We start from the raw sequence: 18,553 nt of genomic DNA, 5'->3' as shown, positions 1-18,553 counted from the left end.
CTTTGCCTCCGTTATACAATAGTCAGTGAGGACCAGTGAACCAGACACACAATCTACATTGTCTTAAAGGGATACTGTCAGAGGAAAACATGTTTTTTCAAAACTCATTAGTTAATAGAGTTAATAGACTTCTGCACTGAAATTTGTTTTGCATAGAGATTTTTTTATATTTAATTTTGAAATATGACATGGGGCTAGACGTATTCACATTTTTCCAGGTGCCCTCAATCATGTGACTTGGAAGTTGCAAGTGCAAGTTGGAATGATATCATCCCTCTCCCTCCCCTCCCCCCAGCAACACATTAGTAGAACAATGGGAAGGTAACCAGGTAACAGCTCTCTGGTAGATATAAGAACAACACTCAATAGTAAAAATCCATGTCCCACTGCGACTCCTTCAGTTACATTGAATAGGAAAAACAACAACATATGGGTAAGCAGCTCCATAGTGCAGCACTGGCTCTTTCTGAAAGCACATGAATGACCTGAGACGGTACCTACACACTGATATTACAACTAACATATTTACTTGTTGGTTCAGGAAGGAAATTTTATATGGTAGAGTGATTTTTTTGCTGTGTAAAATTAGTGCAATTTAGAAATAAAAACTACAACATAAAAATCAAGACAGAATCCTGTTAAAAAGTCTCTATAGTACAAAAGTCCTTCTTTATTTACATTTATTATTTTTTTTAATATATCTTCAGGGTTAATTCCGTTTAACCTCGGAATAAATAATATTCTCAGAATATGTAATATCCACCGTTTGAGGAGCTTCCTTTGGTTTTACTTTTGAGAAATCGATGGAGGCATATTGCAACTCTTTTTCACAGTTCATATACAAATCTGAATCATCCTTATTCTGTTTTGTTTCCTCTGTGTCCATGTAGGATTCCTGCAGAAAAGCAATTCATATTTCTGTATGACTATATGGGATATAACATGCAGTGCTTGTACTGTGCTTTATTACAAGATGAATAAAGAACTGGAACAAGAACTATTGTACAGTATATGTAAAAATGCTAATGAAAGTATATTATAAGTGTTCCTCTTTCCTTTGCATCTACTGTATGGTCCGTAGGATTGATACTCAAATGGGGGGGCTTCCGTGGGGTGGGGGGGGGCTGCTCAACCTGAAGTTAGTTAGGGTGAGAATTGGAGAGAATGGACAATTGCTTTCTTAGATACTAAGATAATTGAATGAAGCCCATCAATCCCAAAGTATATTATTTTTTTGCCCTTTTTATTAATATTATTTTTAAATTCATAGATAAATAATTAAAAATAAAGTCAATTCATTAAACCCAAAAGAGTTAAAAAAAGTTCTCAGTCCAATTAATTGAGAAGTTACTGCATAGATTCCATAGCAGCCACTCAATTCATTTATCCCAATTAATTCAAAATAATTTGAGAGAATGAGAATGTTTTAAGGGATTTTAACCCTTTTAGAGGATTAATAAAGTCAAATTCATAAACACACTGCTGTTTATAAGCATCCCAGAAATAAAATTTTAGTGCACTTCATTGAGCACTAGTGATGGGCGAATTTGTCCCGGTTCGCCAAAAAAATTGGCAATTTCACGGGAAATTCGCAAATTTTTTGGCAAAACTGTATAAAAAATTCCCAGAATGCATTGAAGTCAATGGACGTCAAAATTATTTTGATGCGCTTCAATTTCGGCACCCGTGACAATTTTTATACAGCACCTATTTTGTCCAATGCATTAAAGTCAATGGGCGTTCTTTTTATGCACGCAACTATTCTGATTCACATTTTTTTGATGCTGCAAATTTTCTGTGCAGTTTCGCAATTTTATTCGCTGGTGGCAAAATTATTCGCCCATCACTATAGAGTACAAATAACATATAGTGGACACAAGCATGGGGCAGTACATAGTAAGTGGAAGAATACATCAGCATATCAGAGTCATGAGACCCCATATTTGGATATTGGGACGATATCTTACCTCCCACTTAATCCCTCGATGCAGTACTATAATAATCAAACTTTGTATGCACAGAAAGGTGTTGTAAAAGTATTCAATTAGTAGAAAGACTTAGGATATTTTCAGAAGCATCCTTAGCAGGCCTGTTATATCATCTAATGTGTGGTGCAAAAAAACAAATATACACTGGGGCAACAAAAACCATGAATTTCAGAAAAGCTCATTTTAGGTCCTTGAGGGCTGCCCTTCAGAGCATTGATTAAGAATCACCCTATGTGGCTTAATATAAAAGTAAAGAAGTTAATAGGAATGAAGAGAAAGGCATTTAAAAAGTCTAATGGGACAGAAGCTACATTTAATGAATATAAACACTATATATAAATGTTGTAAAACAGGAATCCAGAAGGCAAAGAAAGGAAATGAAGAGTGCATTGCAGCTGAGGCTAAGACTAACCCCAAAAAGTATATTTATAGTAAAACGATGCGGGTTGAGAGTGTTGCTCCTTTAAATAATGGTACCAGTATGGTTGTAACAGATACAGAAAAGGCAAATGTGCTAAATCAGTTCTTTTCTTCAGTGTATACAATAGAGGAGTCTGAGTTCCCAGGCTCACTTCATAGCTGTACTGATGGCTCAGCTCAATCTAGCCAGTGGCTGACAGAGGATATGATTCATAAAGCTTTAATAAAAATGTATGTAACAAACTCCCAGGGCCAGATGTCATACACCCCCAGGTTCTAAGAGAGCTTAGTTCAGTTGTATTCCCCTATTTCTGATTTTCTCAGATTCACTTTCATCTGGTATGGTACCTATGGATTGGCGAAAAGATGATGTCATTCCAATATTTAAAAAGGAATTACGTTTTTAGCCTGGCAATTATAGACCGGTAAGTTTGACATCTGTGGTGGGCAAATTATTTGAAGGCTTGTTAAGGGATCACATTCAAAATGCTGTCCTAGTGAATGACATTATAAGCAGCAATCAGCATTGCTTTATGAAGGATAGGTCATGTCAGACACAAAACTATCCAGCCCAATTGGTTCTGTCTGAGATGTGGCGTCCTTATAGTGGGATCTTGACAAACTGGACAGCTAAGTGGAAAATGATATTCAATGTGTCAGGATCAGCCAGGTCCCGAACTTTAGTTTTCTGTGTCCGGGACTCTTGTACTTACCATGTGAACCACTGGTGGCTCTTGGGGCTGGTCCTGCTCTTGTCTTTGATGCTCATGTATTTCTGCCTGTTCACAGTATGTTTCCTCCCTGTTTTCCACCCACCTCGTTTACCCTCATGTGTCTCCCATTCCTAATCACCTTCCCTTTAAAAACCCCGGCTGAGTCATTGAATGTAATTTGTTTGTTCCTGACCTGCCGATCTGAACCTTGATCCCTGAAAACCTTGATCCCTGAAAACCTTGTCTTTGTATACCTTGTTCCTGAATACCTTTTACTTTGTTCCTGAGTGAGTACCTTTATTTCCTGTATTCCCCATTTACCCCCTCACCTTGTGGATACCCTATTTTGCCTGTTCCTGCCTTTTTTTGTGTTCTGGCTGCCATTAAATCTTCAATCTACTATCATCATGTATTTGCCTCCAATCACCTATGGCTACACCCCTGGGCTTCCGCCATATCCACTCCCCATGGAGTGGCTATCCTCAGTTACAGCAGTTCCCCATTGTAAACCTTACACAATGTTGATAAATGTAGTCATGCACTTGGGATGTAAAAATATCCAAGCCACTTATACCCTTAAAGGAAAACTATACCCCCCAAACAATGTAGGTCTCTATTAAAAGATACTGAGTAAAACAGCTCATGTGTAAAACCCTGCTTCATGTAAATGAACCATTATCATAATAATATACTTTTTTAGTAGTATGTGCCATTGGGTAATCATAAATAGAAAATTGCCATTTTAAAAAATAAGGGCCGCCCCCTGAGATCGTACGATTCACTGTGCACACATACAAACCACATGTAAGGTCACATGAGCCAATTAACAGACAGAGTTCTGCCTTTTGATTCCTCACTTCTTCCTGTTACAGTTATTGTTGTAGTATTTCTGGTCAGGTGATCTCTGAGACAGCACAGATAGAGTCACGAAATGGTGGTTCAAGGCAAGAGATGTAAAAGGGCAATATTTATGTAAATATATATTCCAGTTTGGTAAGATTCTTTAATATGTCATTCAATTTGATATAAACTATCTGTTGCTTAAGTATTCATTTTGGGGGTATAGTTTTCCTTTAATGGGACTGTAATAGGCAAATCCATTATGGAAAAGGACCTTGGAATCCTTGTAGATGATAAACTTGGCTGTAGCAAGCAATGCCAGTCAGCAGCATCAAGGGCAAATAAGGTCTTGAGCTGTATTAAAAGGGGCATTGATTTACGTAAGGAAGCATTCATTCTTCCACTGTGTAGAGCACTGGTAAGGCCCCATCTAGAATATGCCGTACACGTTTGGTCTCCAGCGCTCAAACAGGATATTTTTGAATTAGAGAGGGTCCAGAGAAGGGCAACTAACTGGTAAAAGGTATGGGAAATCTTATCTATGAAGAAAGACTGGCCAAATTGGGGATGTTCATGCTGGAGAAGAGGTGCTCAAAAGACAAAGGAAGACTGATCGCCAAGTTCTATTTGTAAAACTGTTTACGGAAATCCTCCTGTGCCTGCTGACATCTTCCCTCACTCTGCGCCAGCTAAAATGAAAAAATGCCGGCGCGGCGATTCGTTTTCCTTAGTCAACCAAAGAGTACGGCAACTTCGGGCGACTTTGGAAAACGAACCGCCGCATGTAATTGGCACCGGCGTTTTTGAATTTTAGCCGGTGCAGAGTGAGGGAAGGCATTTGGGGAGATTGGTCGCCGCAAAGACAAGGCGATTAGTTGCCAGGCGATCAAATCTCCCCAAAACGCCCAGTGTGGCCTTACCCTAAAGGTTGAACTTATTGGCAGAACATACCAACAAACCCAGGAACACACACTCACATATACAATGATAATTATAATTCTAGAGGAGACCTAATATTATCACTTACATTGCTGATGTTTTGCATATTATTGTAAATCACATCACCATCACTTTTAGGCTTCTCTTTAGTAATTCTGTCCTCCTGTAAGTCATTCTTCCTATAATAAAATGAGAAAAATGCATCAGTGACTTAAAGGGATTCTGTTACGGAAAAACATGTTATTTTCAAAACGGATCAGTTTACAGTGCTGCTGCAGCAGAATTCTGCACTGAAACCTGTTTTTTAAAAGCGCAAGCAGATTTTTTTTTATATTTAATTTTACAATCTGACATGGGGCAACAGTGTCGGACTGGGATGCCCTGGGCCCACTAGTAAACCTTAGACTGAGGGCCCACTTTCCTAACTTGTATTCCTCCTTTCTTCACTCAACCTCTTTATTCTCCTAGTCTTTCATATCTACATATTATTCTGTATTCTTCCATTACTAAGCCCCTTAATGAAATATGGAATCACCATGAAATAGGCCAAATGGTTACAAGCAAGAGGGCCCACTGACACCTTGGCCTACTGGGAATTTTCCTGGTATCCCGGTTGGCCAGTCCGACACTGTGGGGCTAGAAATATTGTCAGTTTCCCAGGCACCCCCAGTCAGGTGACTTGTGCTCTTATAAACTTCAGTCACTCTTTACTGCTGATCTGCAAGTTGGAGTGATATCATCCCCTCCCCCCAGAGAACAATGGGAATATAACCATATAACAGCTCCCTGGTAGATATAAGAACAACACTCAATAGTAAAAATCCAAGTACCACTGCGAATCCTCCAGTTATATTGAGTAGGAGAAACAATACCCTGCCTGAAAGCAGTTCCATCATGAAGTGCTGGCTCTTTCTAAAAGCATATGACCAGACAAAATGACCTGAGATGGCTGCCTACACACCATTATTACAATTAGAAAAATTGCATACTTCTTGGTTCAGGAAACAAATCTTATACTGTATGGTAGAGTGAATTATTTGAAGTGTAAACAATGTAATTTAGAAATAAAAACTACATCATAAAAAGCATGACCGTATCCCTTTAATAATCAAACAATGTGTTAATCTATAAAACTGAACACACGTTTTTGTAAAAGATATGGATGCCAGTTATTCAAGATTTGGCAGACCCATTGAAAATGATGGGTAGAATGTGATTGTGAGTGGAACCAATTTTTAAAACCCTGACCTGGACCCTCGACCTGCAACCTGCATTTTTACCCACTTGGACCTGCTATTATCTGCAACCCGACGACCACCATTGAACATAAAGTGCTGTTTTTACAAACATCATCAGAAATAGGTAGGGCAGAAAAAAAACATTTAAAAACTTTTAAAGGAGTAAAATTTAGCTAATATAATAAGGAATATAGATAAGATCCACAACCCGAGCCACAGACCCTCATCTTTACAACATTCAAAAATCCTGCCGGCAGGTTACCTGCTTTTTTGCGGGTGCCAGACCTGCTGCAGGACTTTTGTTTGAAGATCAAGTTGTTTCCATATTTTTTCATGATTGCATTTTGAAATATTTAACAAATACGTTTTTCAATTTTTCAGGTTCTTTTTATGAATACTATTTTTTATAAATTGCCAACTTTGACTTCTTTCAGCCTAATGTGTCCATGTTGAAAAAAGGCTGGCACAAACCGGATCACAGTCAAAAATTGCGGCTTAAAATTTTTCTATTAGTGAAAATGACATATTACTGTGTTGTAAACAAAGCCTGACGCATTTCAGGCCCCTTAAGGGCACTTAAGCTGGCCATAGATGCAACGATCCGATCGTACGAATCGTGGATTCGTAAGACTTTCGGGCCGTGTGTGGAGAGCCTCGACATTTTTCGTCCGGCAGAGATCGGTCGTTTGGTCGATCGGACAGGTTAGAAAATTTCTGTCGGCTGCGGATAATATCTCTGCGTGTATTGCCGATTGTACGATTTTCAGTGGGAGACTGTCACCAGCTTTGTCTATCCTACTATTGCTGTCAGGGGCAGAACATCGGCTGATCTGTTGTTTTACTACTTTATTTGATCAGAATGGTAAGACTTTGATCTGAATGGTTAGTGGTGGGTCGGGAAATGGGAAAGTCCGATCGTACGTTGATTCGTACGATCGGATCTTTGCGTCTATGGCCAGCTTTAATCTAAAGCTTAATCATGTGTCGCCTTGACTGTTGTGCCTTTTTGACTGTGATCTAGTTTGTGCCAGTCTTTTTTCAACATGTAGATAAAGAACAACGAAAGACCGCTACTGCTCACCGCTCTTTCCTCAATCCAGGTGCTCAGTCGAACAGTGTCCCCACTGCGAACGCTACAAAACTCAACAGGCAGACGCACTTCTGGAATAGGGTTTATTGGAGTTACTGCTGTGGAAACCTAATGCGTTTCGGGAGTATATCCCTAAGTCATAAGGATACCTATGACTAAGGGATATACTCCCGAAACGCGTTAAGTTTCCACAGCAGTAACTCCAATAAACCCTATTCCAGAAGTGCCGTCTGCCTGTTGAGTTTTTTCAACATGGACATGTGATTACTCCGCTTAGCTGAAGTTTTGGGGCATGTGCACCCGGATCCCCCTTTGTTCATGGTGAGTGTATTTTTTTTTTGATTGATGGGATTTTTTATTCTTAAAGTTATTATTTCTGCCTAACTCTTTTGACTTCTGTATTATGATTCTCGAAAATATGATTCTGCACAACAGAAACAATGAATGAAAGTAGAAATTGAATCCATTTGGTTCAAAGCACCAATCTTGGAAGAGAGAGTATCATAATGGAATAAATGACTGAAGACTCACTTCCTCATCCATCTAAACACGAACACTGTCGTTATCACCACAAGCGTGATAAATAAAATACAAAGTCCAGAAACAAGGAAATTAGCCTGAGACTTTTGTGCACCTGAAAAAAAAAGTGTTAATGATATATTAATGAACATGTGAAAATACAGTTACACTTATAGACTTGCATGCATAAACTCTACACAGCACGTTAAATAAGGGGGGCATACATTTTTTTTGAGGGGACACACTTTATAGATCACTGTTTTAGGAAGATGCCAGGCTACAAAGCCCTTACATAAATGAATAAGTCTTTGATACATGTACTAGCTGGTGTGCTACTCCAATGTGGCATAAGGCCGCAATATTGCTGCTGTGGTTCTTAAATAGTTGATTACGGTTTATTAAGAGGAACAGGGACATTTCAGGTGCCACAATTTATATACTAAAGGGAAGTAAACATTTTTTTTATCTCAACCACACTTTAATGGTCTGTTGCTGCACTACAACTTCCTGAAAATATTTTGATATTATCAACAATAAGTACAACTAAGAGATGTAGTCTCACAACATCAGGATTGTATTCTTAAAACAGCATTGCTCCATACAAACTTTACTCCAGCTCTCTACGGTCAGTGAACTCCAATGAAAAGAACAAGTAATCTGTTTAAATGTATCTCCATGTTCTGTAATCATGTTTTTGGTCATATATATATGGAGCTAGGGGATAAAGAATGATGGAGGTGTTCATTTCAATCATATTTTGAGCAGAATCACTTACACACAATGGCACAAAATAATTAAATTTAGGTCACCTTTCCAACAGAGTATCAATGAACAAACCCCCACTACTTTGTGCTCCTAGAGAACCTACATGTAACCTTCTAATAGCTATTCCTTCCTATGGCATTCTGTCGCCAGTCGGTGTCCTCCTTTCTTAAGTAGGGGGTATAGAGAGAAAAATGCCAATTCCTCACCCCCTTTTACCCAACACAAGCGGCATCATGCTATCGCTTCCAGTTTCTAAGTTTGGATACACCATTGGCAGGTAGATTTAATTCCATTTCCCCTGGGTCATTGGGCAATACATATTAAATACGGATATTTATCCACTACAGTCCGTCAAATAATAAACATGATACATCCTCCCTCATGTATGAAAGCAAAGTCAATGGGGCTCATTTATTAACGCAGCGCAGCGCTAAAAAGAGCGCAGTGGCCAGACATTTGCCCAGCGCATGCGAGTATTTAATAATGTAGCGCACGATACCTTAACAGTGCGATTTGTGCGCTAATGTAGACACAAGACAGGTGCGACGTGTGAAACTGCGTATCAGCTGTCGCAGTGCTTATAATAAATTGTGCGCACAGGAAGATACCGCAAAGGTAAGGATTAGTTGTGCTCATGTATGAATGCGCTGCTTTAATTAGTTGCGTCACATATTGCGTTCACTTAGACGCATCTGCATTTGTTTCTGTGCTAATATTTGTTTGGTTGCAAAGGTGTTTAGCCTACCTGATACCCTTAAAGGAACCTTGGTCAATATAAACATGTTGGGTGGAAGGCGTGGTTAATATGCACTTTACAAGGGTTGTTCATCTTGAATATACTAGCGCAGCTGGGCAGGAATGCGCATTTTGAAGAGCGTTACTATTACGCCACGAAGAGGCAGGCGTAAAAATTGTGGTGCTGTTGCCCGGGTGCAGTTTTGCACATATACAGACGCAAATCTGCGACGGCCGCAGTGCAAGCGCATTGTAGCCACGCCCACAGCCACGCCCCTAACAACCACGGCATCGTTTGCGACATAAATGCCCAATCTTTTGCGCAATGCGCATAAACAAAACCATCGCAAAAGCTCTGTGTTATGCGCAATATCACGCAAATATATTAGCGATCACGCTTGTGATGGCGCAGACAACCTTTTGCGTCCACTTATGCGCTGCGCTGCTTTAATAAATGAGCCCCAATGTGTAAAGAAACAGGCATAGGGTGCCCTGGTACTTGGCAGAGCTGCATAAAGAGATGGTAAGGAAACATTTGGCCATCCCCTGGGATGTTTTGTAGCCTGCTTTATATTCAAAATCAGAAACAAAGGCACAGATAGTAGCAAGGTGATGGGTAGCCCTATACTTAACATGTGCCTATGGCACCCAACAGTTGCACCATGTACTAGATTTTTTACAGACAGTACACTTTGCCCCTTGCTGTATGCTGTTTTGTTTTAGTATGGAGCACAGATAGTTGTATAGCCCACTGTATGTATTGCCTGTGGTAGGTGGATGGCATATGGGCAACCACTGAAACATCGTTAATAATGCACAAGTTAGTACTGTAGTCACAAGGATCCCTGTACTTAATGCCTGGATATGGCCACACCATTGCACTGAACACCTAACAACACTCTACACTTTACACCAGATTTTTAATCACGAGCAAGAGTAACCTTTACCAATCATTGCCACAGGGGCACAAGATTGTGTCACACTTTTGCATCCCTTATTGCTCTAGCAGTGACAATGTCAAATGACCCCTACAGAGTGTAACTATATCTACACAATCCAGTTGAAAAAGAAAAGTATTTCATTCCATCTTCATGATCCTATGGGCCTCTGAAGTTCTTGATTGGTTGCTAATATTTTAAGAGGAACAGCTCTTGGCTCCAACAAGAAGTGTTAGAAGGGGTTAGCCCCCCATTGGCATTGTTGCCTAGACAGAGACTGGTGTACAAGGTTGAGGGACTAGATCGATTGCCACCTGGATTCCACTTAAAGTGATACTGACACTAAAGATTTTCTTTTCAAAATATTAATCTACATTAAAAGTTACCTATATGTTACAGTTGCATTGTCTCTTGCCTCCACAGGAATAATAGGTCTCATCCAGATGCAAATATATTGGTAACACTGGTAGTTTGGGGAAAAGGTGCCACTCCATTTACTATAGCCTTAAACAAATATCTGTAAACATTTGCATATTTGATCAAGCGCTTACCTAAAATATGGGATTAGAGTGTGGGCATACAATGGCATAAATATTTATATATATAGAGACATGAGCACATGGTGAAAGTTCTTGTTCATACTCACGCGTGGTATAAATAGAGATAGAACTATTGGATAGTCCATATTTATTTTCAGCTTGGCACGTATATTTAATATCATTTGTTACATGAACATTCAGAGTTTTATTTTCAGAAAGCTTTTTGAAAGGATCACTTTGAAACCAGGAATATTTTGCTGGGGGGTTACTTTTAGCGCTGCAGTTTAAGGACAGTGTAGATCCTTCCGTTACATTTACTAAAGTAGAGCAACCTAGAAAGATAAAAATTGGAAATATAAAGAGAAAAAATATTATATATAATAGGTTTGTACTGAATTCATAGGTTTGTTCTGCATCCATAAATTCTGTAGTGCGAGTGCAATGATCTCTCGGGTAAACACTTACCTTTAGGTGTTAATACTGGGGCTCCTTTTTGAGTGTTTAAAGCTGGCCAGAGACACAAAGATCCGATCGTACGAATCAACGTACGATCGTCTATGGCCAGCTTTACACACACATGCAACGGATTCAAATTAAATACATCACAGACTACAGCTGCTTTCAACATGCAGGAAAAGACTCAATTTGAAATAATGTTGCCATTTGGGTAAAGAAAATTGTCAATTACTCAATGTGTGCACTTTGCACATTACTTAATAATCTCTTTTAATTAAATGTTATGTGGATTTAGGTTTTTCTGCATTGATATCCTTATCTCCCTCACTGAACCCATAGGACTAATCCTATTGCTCTGCTACTGTTTAAAACCCACACCGTTGATTGGTTGTATGGGTCGGGGTTAGGACAAAAAGCACACAATTGATTAGTTGTATAGATTGATAAATGTGGAGCACACTATGGGGAGTAGTTATTATAGAGTAAAACTAGAGCTCTGCATTTTCAGTCTACCAAGTCAGTCTTTTAGTTTATATCTGTGGCTCTCTAATCTTGATTAATACCCATATTTGCAGCTGAGTACCTCAGAATTTGTCCCAAAATGAAAAAAGGTAATTTATAGGGAGGAAAGCAAGTTAAAGGTCCCTTGAGCAACACTAAGGGGCAGATTTATCAAGGTTGGAATTGAGTTTTTTTTATGGCCAAAACTGTCAAATTCGACTAGGGAATTGTTAAAGTTGAATGTTTGAAAAAAAAATTTGATTCAATTTTCAAGATTTATCATAACTCTGCGGGCCCACAGGTGCTTAGGTATGCCACTGCCCATACAGTAGCATAACTAGGGAATTCATCAGATATTCACTTGTGTATGGGCCCTTAATTTGTATGGGCAGACTACCCCTAGTCGCGGGCAGGGGGGCCTGGGCCACGGGGTATGCTTCCTCTATAGCTGAAACCCCACCCCCACCAGTCGCTTTTTTACCTGCAACGGGCAAGGGGGAGGTGGGGAGTGGATGGAGACAGGGCAGGAAGTGGGCAGGCAGAAGGGAGGATGGGGATTGCAGTGCGCCTGGCAGTGCCGAAGATCTTTTTGCAGGGGAACCCAGCACTAGGGTTGGGCAAATTTGACCCGTTTTGCTTCACCAAAAATTCACCACCGGCGAAATGTCGACGATGCCCATTAAAGTCTATGGGCGTCCAAAAAAATTTTGTTGCGAGCAAATTTTTTTTGATGCATGTCATTTTTTTTTGACGCGCGCCACCATAAAAGTCTATAGGCGTCATTTTCGCAGAAAAACAAGGCGAAAAAATTTGCCCATCCCTACCCAACACACCAGCACACACCAGCATTGGAATTGTGACCAACATCTACTCTAGCCCTTTGTCTGCCCCCTGCTGCACTGCTGTCAGTATCAGTATTGTCTCCATTCACCCACAGATCTGAAGGAGAGAAGTATATGGGGGGTTGAAAGGATTCTTTTAATTATGCATTTCGAATTCAAGTTTGGTTTTTGAGATTTATCATACTCTGGCCCTTTAAGAATTCAAATTTGACTATTGTCCACCTAAAACCTGCAGTATTCATGTATAAGTCAATGGGAGAGGTCAAGTGAGCAATCTGGAGATGTTTGCAGTAGTGATGGGCGAATTTGCGCCGTTTTGATTCGCTGAAAAATTTGCAAATTTCGCAAAATGGCTAAAAATTCATGAAACGGCGCCGGCGTCTCATTTTTGACGCCGGCGCCCGTTTTTTGATGCTGGCGCCCGTTTTTGACGCTGGCGCCTGTTTTGACGCCGGCGCCCGTTTTTCGAAAAAATGGGCATTCCGCGAATTTATTCGCTGGCGGCGAATCGCGCAAATTTTTGCGAGTTCGCGCCTGGCGAATTAATTCGCCCATCACTAGTTTGCAGCCTTTCTGAGAAAAAGCTCAAATTGAGTTTGGTCGAATTCGATTTCAATCTAATTTTCTAGTCGATAAATTCCTCCGAGTTTGAGATATTTGATCTTTTATAAATAACCCCCAGTCGAATTTTCGAGTATATTCGAGTTTAAAAAAAACCTCACATGAATTTGAAATGTGATCTTTAATAAATGTGCCTCTGTGTGTTAGGTGTTAATACATGGGGCTCCCTTTGGAGTGTGTGTTATACACACACATGCAACTAAATTCAAATTGAATATATTTCAGGTTACACGGCTTTGCACTATGCTGGAAATTACTCAATTTGAAGCTACACTTACACCAGCAAAATGTGAATGCAGCTTGTACAAGATTTACCAACTCGGACATAAACAGGAACCCGAAATTCAGCTGAAATTCAGTTGAAAAGAATATTGCATTTTGTTAAACTAGAGCTCTGTATTATCAGTCTACTCCAGCCTCATCTAGTTTATATATTTGGCTCTCTCATCTTAATGAATAACCATATTTGGAACTGAGTACCTCAGACTTTGTCCCAAAATTAAAAAAAGTCAGTTACAGGCAGAAAAGCAAGTCAAGATATCTTGAGCACCACTAGTTTTTGGGTTACCCCGTGACACTTTGGTTGGACATTTTATTATCTGACGGTTTAAGTTCAAGATAGGGTTGTCACCTGTCTGGATTTTACCTGGACAACCCTTCTTTGGAAGGGCTGTCTTGGTCAAAACTGCAATCGCCAATTGCCACCTAATAGCCCTGCCCCTGCAATATCAACAGCCCCCTTCCTGCCCCTCAACAACATCACTGGCTACAACTCCCTGCCCCTGTAACATCACCCTCTGCCTGGAGTAAGGAGCTGGAAAAGGTGGCAACTCTCGTTCAAGATCTTGGCTACACATGCTTATATTTCCATAGAGTAATGGCACATAGGGGTGGTTTCAAGCTTCTTCCTCCTGCACAATTTCCAGCGCAATAGGAAAGAAGCAAAATGCTTAGAATTGCCCTCCCAATTTCTAGAATGGTAACTGTCTGGACCCTGCTGGTGCACACATGATTCAGGAAATAATTACTCAAAAAAGCTTAATGCCAAGTTTTTTTAGTGATAATCATCTGACCCTTGAGTCCTAGATACTTTGAAAGTCCAACTTGAAGGTCATTCAAGGTGCCATTTGTGGTTATTTACTTGATATTCTTAAAACTATGGTTGAGTGTACAATACACCAGTGTTTTCCTATATATGCAACCTTGTTGTAACTGAAGTTATGGGGAACCGTCCTATTACAGCAACACAACTAGGCAACTCATTATATATGCATGGGTGGGGGTCTATAATATGGATGGACATACCAAGATATGGTTGCACCCACTTTGGGGGAACTGTGACCAACATCAAACCTTTGTCTGCTCCCTGTTGCATTTCTGTCAGTATTAGTATTGATTCCACCCATCCACAGCTCTGGAGAAGGGAAGTATTGTATCTGTTGGGCTGTATCCAAAATTATGCATTTTATTGCATCACAGAGCAGCTCTTTATTATACTAATGAAAAAATAAATCCATTGTACTATTACCTTCTGGCTTATCTACACAGATGGTTGGCTGTCGGGTAGCATCTAAATAGAAAACAAAGAAAATCATTTTTAAAAGATCTCAGACTAGCATTTTATGCACAGTAGACATCATGTCTAAACTCAAACTGTAGCACAGTTATACATACAGGAAAAACTCATGAAACAGACAGCTGACTAATAAGTGGTGTGTTCCAATGTCTTCAAGCGCAGAGCATAAAAAAGTCATTAGGTGTGGTTTGTGGCTACAAATGCAGTTGCAGTTACTTCTACATTGCTGGGTACTGAACAAACAGACCACACTCCAATGAAAGGAACGGTATAATAGTTTTATAATAGAATATGTTGAATAATGCAATGCTATGTATTTATTATTAACATGTATTTATATAGCGCCAACATATTGCGTAGCACTGTGTAGACATCATCATGATAAATTTCCTATATTGCCAATGCACAAATATTGCATAACTGCATGAGCACATACTAAAGATGGAGCGGAATGCATTGGGATTGGCATTTTCTCCGCCGTCATATTTACCCTGGCAGAGAAAACACCGCCTGACTCTGCCCTAAGCACATGTCAGCACAGAATGTAAACATCATCGACCCCATAATGACCAAAGTAAAATAAAAGCAAAACAAATTCTTGATGGGTCAATTATGCAAAAAATACTGTTTTTGAGCTTTCCACCATGCCTTTGAATTGAGGCTACCTCCATGAAAATATAACCATCAGGAGATCAAAAGAGAAACACACCCTGACTGATGCAGAAGAAAAGCAGGTAGTCGCTGGAGAGGTGGGGGGGGTTGCATCTGGTGCAGGGGGTGGAGTTGGTGGGGGGAGGGTCGGGCCAGGGGTGGATATACATGGCCCCTTGTTGCGGCAACCCTTTTGGGCCATGACCCCCCTCCAGTCCGACACTGCAAGGTTGATAGTACCAAGGAGTATAATTATATGTCACAGCTTTGAACATGCACTTTCCCTTTCAGAAACTAAAGAATGGGTTTCCCAACATAATTATATTGATGTCAAGTCTGTTCTATATGTGTCTTGTATCCCCTATGTCCCAGTTTTTTGTTACCGGTCCACAGCTTTATTTGTATTCTGACTTGCTTGACAAAACCTAGTTGGCCTGAAACTTTGCCGATTAAGGTCAGAATTTGCAATTTATTCTTCATTGTTCTTCTTCACAGAAGGGGATGCATCTGCCTTTTATCCCAAACCCCTAAACTTGTTTGTTGTGAGCTATCCTTTCCTAGATGTGCACAGTTTTACAGGTTAGACAAAATTTATATATATATATATATATATATATATATATATATATATATATATATATATATATATATATATATATATATATATATATATATATATATATATATATATATATATTATAACTTTTCTTTTTTTCAGTATCCGCACTCCAATCAAGCAATCTCAGGGGTGCATGGCCAGAAGAAATGTTTTTGCATCATACAGAAGCTCAGTTTGTTTAAAACGTAATAACTGAATTATTATTAAGTGCTAAAGTTAGAGGTAAAACAAATCAGTTTAAACAGGAGGTGGTTCTGTGCGGTGTATCGTGTATCTAAGTATCAGTTGCCACTTCCTTGTTTTATAAGGTTGCTATTGTTTGGTGAGAACCTTTCAATGAGGCAAATACAGATATAAGTGTGTGATTATATCTGTATTTGCCTCTTTGAAAGGTTCTGGGGCTTCTTTTTTATACAACAGAGATGTTCAAAGATATAAATTATTCACAGATAATTATTTTTGTCCTTGTTACTGATTTTCAAATCCTTTAAGTAGATATGACCTCAATTTACTGCACATTAGGATTAGAATTAACATCAGATAAGTGTAACTTACATTCTACAGAGACACTGATAGAGCGATTGTTGTTTCCCCTTTGGTTCTGTGCAGTACATGTATAAGTATCAGTGTTATTCTCTGTAACGTTCTTCAGTAAAAGAGTCAGTTTCTGTCCATTCTGCTTGATATTCTCAACACGGCTGTTTCCTTTAGTCCAGCTAATTTTGGCCATTGGGTTACTGTTCACTTTACAGTAGATTTCCTGGGAGTCGCCTTCTCTCACAATTAGACTGTTGATCTCTCCTGTTCCCCCTGTGATTGCACAGCAAGGTATTAAATACATCATTAAAGACAAACACAAAAATTAAAAAAGAAAGGCAATAAGGTCAGTCACACTGTACAGCAGGGATCCCCAACCTTTTGAACCCGTGAGCAACATTCAGAAGTAAAAGGAGTTGGGGAGCAACACTAGCATGAAAAATGTTCTTGGGGTACCAAATAAGTGATGTGATTGGCCATTTAGTAGCCCCTATGTGGATTGTCACCCTACATTGAGGTTCTGTTTGGCAGTACATCTGGTTTTTATACAACCAAAACTTGCCTCCAAGCTAGGAACTCAAAAATTAGTACCTGCTTTGAGGCCACTGGGAGCAACATCCAAGGGGATGGAGAGCAACATGTTGCTCACGAGCTACTGGTTGGGGACCACTGCTGTACAGTATCTGTAGACTGCTTCTAACAATGTATGTACAGTAGATGGATAGGTCAGACAAGAAACAGACTCTACATAAAATAAATTATGCTGGGGCCTTATGACTCCAGACTGAGACACCTTAAAAATAAGGCTGTAGTTTGGCATATAAATAAGATGTTAATAAAGGCTTAAATAATTGATGAGGGATAAGAATGATATATTGTCACAAGTAGGGATGGGCGAATTTGACTCGTTTCGGCAAAAATTTGCCGCCGGCGCTTAAAAAATTGACGCGTGACTTTTTTTTTTTTGACGGACGCCGCCATACAAGTCTATGGGCATCATCTTTTCAGCGAAATGAGGCGAAAAAATTCGTCCATCCCTAGTCACAATTTTCTCAATTCTTTAGGGCCAAGCACTTGGTTACACTCTTTTTAGTATATAGCAAAGACAACAAAAAACTAATTCACCCCAAGTCTCACCCTAATATGTCAACTTGCCAACCCGCACTCTACCTGCTGTTTTGGGTCCAGCAGTTATTACATGCCACTGGATTAAAAGACCTAGCTGATAACTCTGCTCTTGAGGTAGGTTTGAAAATGCTGTCTGATGGGTTTCTGGAGGCCAGTGTGTGGGTAGCCAAAATGGGCAGAGGTTGTCCTTACCAAATGGGCGAACCTTACCCTTTCTTAAGAATTACTTTCTAAAGAAATTTACTGATTGTTGGGTACTAGTGATGGGCGAATTTGCGCGATTCGCCGCCAGCGAATAAATTCGCGAAACGCCCTCGAAAATTCGTGGCAAAAATTTGCCGGCGTTAAAAACGAGACCCCGGCGCCGTTTAACAAATTTTTAGCCGTTTTGCGAAATTCGCGAATTTTTCCGCGAAGCGAAACGGCGCAAATTCGCCCATCACTATTGGGTACTGCCCAACCGGCTTGTTTGCCCAGGAAAGCCCGAATTACTGGACATGTCCAAGGTGCAATCCTCCTGGAGCAAGGCACAACCTTAAACATCTCAATTTTTAGTTTTGAAGACTCCAGTCAGAAATAGTCCACCCAAGAGATCACTAGTCATAATATGAAACCTCGTTTTTCTCAACAGTTACACAAAAGTTTGTGCTCACTGACTATTATAAAATAATGTCCTTCCAACTCCCCACAAAGCAGCAATAATATGCAACATAATCTGTGAAGACAATATTACCTGGAACAGTGATATTCAGTATGGGTAGATCTGCAACACAAATATTTAGACTTAAAACTTCATACATGTAGAATGTATTTATACCAGAAAAGAAACACAACATGTGACATAAGCCGTAAAGGTTTATACACAGTCCAGACAGTAGATAAGCAGGGATTCACTAAC

At 39.7% G+C, this 18,553-nt stretch overlaps 1 protein-coding gene across 1 annotated transcript in view; it reads right to left on the bottom strand.

The window, feature by feature from the left end:
- Positions 1 to 344: 344 nt before the first annotated feature.
- The window catches only part of LOC108696818 (sialic acid-binding Ig-like lectin 8), a 31,229-nt gene continuing 13,020 nt past the window's right edge, over positions 345 to 18,553 (bottom strand). Inside the window, exons 5-11 of the mRNA XM_018226477.2 lie at positions 18,389 to 18,418; positions 16,546 to 16,800; positions 14,673 to 14,714; positions 10,832 to 11,056; positions 7,760 to 7,862; positions 4,989 to 5,079; positions 345 to 895 (exon numbers count right to left, since the gene is read on the bottom strand). Coding sequence (XP_018081966.1) covers positions 710 to 895; positions 4,989 to 5,079; positions 7,760 to 7,862; positions 10,832 to 11,056; positions 14,673 to 14,714; positions 16,546 to 16,800; positions 18,389 to 18,418 — 932 coding nt within the window. The 3' untranslated portion in view covers positions 345 to 709. The remainder of the gene's footprint in view (positions 896 to 4,988; positions 5,080 to 7,759; positions 7,863 to 10,831; positions 11,057 to 14,672; positions 14,715 to 16,545; positions 16,801 to 18,388; positions 18,419 to 18,553) is intronic.

The sequence above is a fragment of the Xenopus laevis genome, chromosome 7L (assembly GCF_017654675.1).
Source record: "Xenopus laevis strain J_2021 chromosome 7L, Xenopus_laevis_v10.1, whole genome shotgun sequence".
In the NCBI taxonomy this organism is placed as follows: domain Eukaryota; kingdom Metazoa; phylum Chordata; class Amphibia; order Anura; family Pipidae; genus Xenopus; species Xenopus laevis.
The sequence above is the reverse complement of the archived record's forward strand: the minus strand, read 5'-3'. Positions and strand labels throughout refer to the sequence as shown.